Consider the following 4200-nt stretch of genomic DNA (forward strand, 5'->3'; position numbering starts at 1 on the left):
TGTAGAGGCGCGGAGCATCACTACCTGCTCCCTTCATTGTGCGGGGTGCACAGTAGCAGCCAAGAGGGAGAGAGCTCATGGGAACAGCAGCATCTGGAGAGCTCTCACTGGCCTTGGGCACAGCTCCCGGCAGCGCCCTCAAGCATCTTAGCAGGGTTAACCCACAGAGAGCCAGAAAAGCAGAGCAACATTCTGAACTCTAAGTCTCCACTTTTTAGCTACTAAATGGAAGCAATAACACCTATCTCATGTGGCTGTTAGGAGGATTAAATTAGGCAAAGCATGCAAAACCCTGAATATAGTAAGTGCCCACGACTGAATGTCTGTTGTGACAGGTGAACCTTTTGTTCTTAGGCAGAAAGTAGCATCCAGGCAAGACACCAAGTACTCTCACTCTGAAAGGAACAAAACTAGCAGTGGTGAGCAGCGTGTGCACACACACACACACACACACACACACACACACACACCCCAATTCAGATCCCTTTAGCTCAGAATCATTTACTTATGATAAGGCAAAAGGGATTATGTTAACTTACCTCAATGGTATTAAAAAAAGATTCAATCTCACTAACAAAGGCCTCAATCCTCAAGGATTTTTCTTGTAAATTTTCAAGAAATTCTGCTAATTGAACCTGCAGAAAAGAATTATGGCATCCTTAATACATAATATTTCAGAAAAGAACTTCAAGCAGTGGGCTTCACTTTCCTTAGAAGTCCGGTATATATGGTGGAAATTGTGTGTACCATATTCAACTAGCAAATCTTTGAAGTATTTCTGCTGCTTCATCTAAACTGATTACAGATAATTCTGTAAGACAAACAACTAAGAGGTTTGTGAGTGACAGCCCCAAAGCAACTGCAGACAGTTATATATGAGAATCCTAAAATATAAAGAGCAAAATAAAAGGTAGATAATAGGAAATGGGAAGGTAGATCTTTAGCAAGCAGAAAGGGGACCAAGAAAAGGAGGGAAGGTTGAGTGAGGGGAGCAAAGGGGGACTTGAATTAAAATGAGTTATGTATATGTACCAGCTCCACATGAGGAAAGCAATTATTATGTACTGTAAATATGTATTCATAAAAAAATTCAAAAATTATTTAAAAATAAAAAATTTATTAATTAAAAATTTCATTAAAAATTTAATTAAAAATTGGTAAGAAAGGAAAGACAGTTTATTTTCTAATGCAAAAAATTTGACTTCTTGATCAATTAGTGAGTTTACTTAAATAAGCTACAGGTTTGAATGCCCTCTCCTTAGTAATGCCTTGTTCTAGGAGAGCAGGCTTTCCAAGACACTGCCCAGCACATCTAAGGAGTCAGCTCACAGTTTGCACCTGGGGTCTCGGTGTGCAGGAAGACCTGGCTGTGTGGAGGTGATTGGATCCCATGTACCAAATACTAGAAACTGCCTGCAAAATGGATACAAACATCCTGAAGACCTTCAACGAGTTAAAATACTCCACTAGAAAATGGATGGGGCAGTGAGGGAGGATGGTACCTACTTTAACCAGAGGGATCAACCTAGCAATAGTGTGTCCTGCTAAAAAAACAATAAATTCACTGTCTGATTCAGTACCCATCAAATGAGGAAGAGGCTACACCAAGGAAGCACCTGCAGGATCTGCCCTCTGGTCCCTCAAGTCCCTGCTTCCAGAATCTCCCAGCCCCAGCTCCCATCTCCAACTGCATCCTTTCCTCAGACACTTCTTATTTGTGCACATTTTCCTGTGTATTCCCTAACTGTAGAATATTCTCCAGGCCTTTGACTGCTAGAAAAGCTCTCTCATTTGAAGGTTGAGCCAAGCTTTGAGCCTTAGAAACATCTTGCACAGTCCTTCCCATCCACCCACACCTGGGCTTATGCTCAGCATTGCTCTGGGGGACCTTACAAATCCACCCTCCTGTTTCCTCTTGCTTCCTACTGTCGTCATCAGCTTCACTCCTGACACACACCAGGAGGTCAATAGGCACTGAGAAGGAAGCAAAGGCATGAAGGAAGAAAGAGAAGATGAGCCACCAGGGTGGGGAGGGGCCTGGAGGAGAAGCAAGGACTAGAGTTATTCTAAATGCAGCCATCAGCCCCTGCAGAGGCACAGGACACCCACCCGCAAGAGGCTGGGGAACGCTCAGGTTGCAGCTTTTTTCAGTTGATTTTTATTTTTTTAAAGTTGCCAATCAGCTTTTACTCTTCATGGTTATCTTAATGAAGCTCACGCAAGCAGCCCTGGCTTCAGTCAGCTGGTTTCCACTTTCTGCTCATATCATTTAGGACAGATCAAGAAAACAAAAATAAAAGTTTTTAAGGCATGAGGTACTTCTCCCTACATCACAAAAATGTTAATGGATAGCATTCGACAATTATTTTTAATTTCTAAAACTCAGAGATAAATAAAATATAAAGAAAGTTGGAAAATCCAGTCTTCTTTCAGGTAGTTACATCCAGTAACAGTCAGTGACCCCATGGAATGGGATCCTCTCACCTGAGCTCATGCAACCCATATCTGAGTTTTCACAAAGTTTGCCTATGCCCTGCCCTGCCCTTCCTTAAATTTTTTTTTTGGACACACAGTCTCACTATGTAGTTCAGGCTGGCCTTTAACTCACTATGTAGTCCAACCTGGCCTCAAACTCACAGCAATCCTCCTACCTCAGCCTCCCAAGTGCTGGGATTACAGGTATGTGCCACCACGCCTAGCACATCCAAATGTTAACAGGTAAAACTTCAACAAAATTTCACCAGGAGGAATGAAACCAATATCAGATAAATTGAGGATTAATTTAATAGGAAAAAATGCCAAGATTCCAATTTGTTTCTGACAATTATTTAACAGTGACTGAATTGAATGATAATTTTAGGAATCACTACCATTAGCAAGGCACTGACCCATGTGGTATAAATACATAGTCAAGACCACAAGCTCTGGCAGTGACACACCTGAGTACCAATCCCACTACCTTCCATGACTGCAGTAAATCACTTACACCAATTGATGACATTGACTTGACAGGGTTGTTTTGAGAATTAAAAAGCATCCTGGCCCTCTGTGCACCCAGTGCAGACAAGAGATCCTCACTCAGAAGGCCCACAAACTGCTCTCACCAGGGTTCGCATGTGGGCCCTCCCTGTGCATGCCCAGCACTGAGTGAGGTACTGGAGCAGGTGCTCCATGAGCTGTTGGCACTGTGGTTCAATTCTGGGCTTTACTTGTGCCCTGACCTCCAGGAGGTCACAGACACAGGCAGTCTGCCATCGCTGTCAGTGCAGCCACATCTAGAGCCTGTGCATGTCCTGAGGTGCCTGCAGACACAGAATCAGGTTGTCCAAAAACTGTTGACCCTGCAGTTCGTGTCTGGGTTTTGCCTGTACCCTGAAATGCCTGGGGACACAGGACCACTGGTTCAGGATTGTACCACCAGTGCAACCTGATTCTGGGTCATACTTGTACCCTGAAATGTGAGGAGATGCTGGATCATATGGTCTGCCATCAGTAGACATCACAGTCTGCATATGAGACCTGGGAGAACTAGATATACTTCACCATATGCTAGAAGACCCCAGACTAAGCAGCACATCTCAGCACACACTGAAGGGCAAGCTTGACCACCAGAAAAACTAGGGACATTAGCAGCCTTTGCTGAGCTGCCAGAGAAGAAGGAGACTGAGCTTTCTGCATCACGTATCAAACATGATAAGACGAAGGACTAAAATGCAATCTCAGAACTCAACCACACTCACAACAAGTCCAGGAGACATTGACATAAGAGAACTTGGTAAACACACTCATGAAATTGGTGAAAAGATTGCAATGGAAGTAGAGAAACAACTCCATAAGGCCATAGAAGACAACAGATCAGAAATACTCTCTCAGGCAAAAAATGAAATGACAATAATAATAAAAGAACTGCTCAGCACATTTAAAGAACATATAAAAAAAATAGAAGAACATAGGCAATGGACAGAAACATTAAATGAAAAATATAGAAATGAATTAGAACATGTTATGGTTGATACATTGTGTCAATTTGGGGAGTCTAGAGGTTTGGCTAAGTGACTCAGCAGGAAGCCAGGGTGCTTATTTTGTATACATCCTGAGCCTGTGGAAGAGGAGGGCAAAGATTATGTGAGAGCTACATGCCCCTTAGGTGGGGGTAGCTTGTTTACCATGTAAGGCAAGAAAGAAGCTGCTTGCTGCCAT

General features: G+C 43.0%; 1 protein-coding gene across 2 annotated transcripts in view; it reads right to left on the bottom strand.

The window, feature by feature from the left end:
- Window positions 1-4200, bottom strand: part of Cmya5 (cardiomyopathy associated 5) — a 106912-nt gene that overhangs the window by 47196 nt on the left and 55516 nt on the right. For both annotated transcript variants that reach the window (XM_005386008.1, XM_005386007.1), the window contains one exon: window positions 540-635. In XM_005386008.1, the coding sequence (XP_005386065.1) occupies window positions 540-635 (96 nt within the window). The remainder of the gene's footprint in view (window positions 1-539; window positions 636-4200) is intronic.

Source organism: Chinchilla lanigera, unplaced genomic scaffold (genome assembly GCF_000276665.1).
Source record: "Chinchilla lanigera isolate Chin_1 unplaced genomic scaffold, ChiLan1.0 scaffold00024, whole genome shotgun sequence".
NCBI classification, from domain to species: Eukaryota; Metazoa; Chordata; class Mammalia; order Rodentia; family Chinchillidae; genus Chinchilla; species Chinchilla lanigera.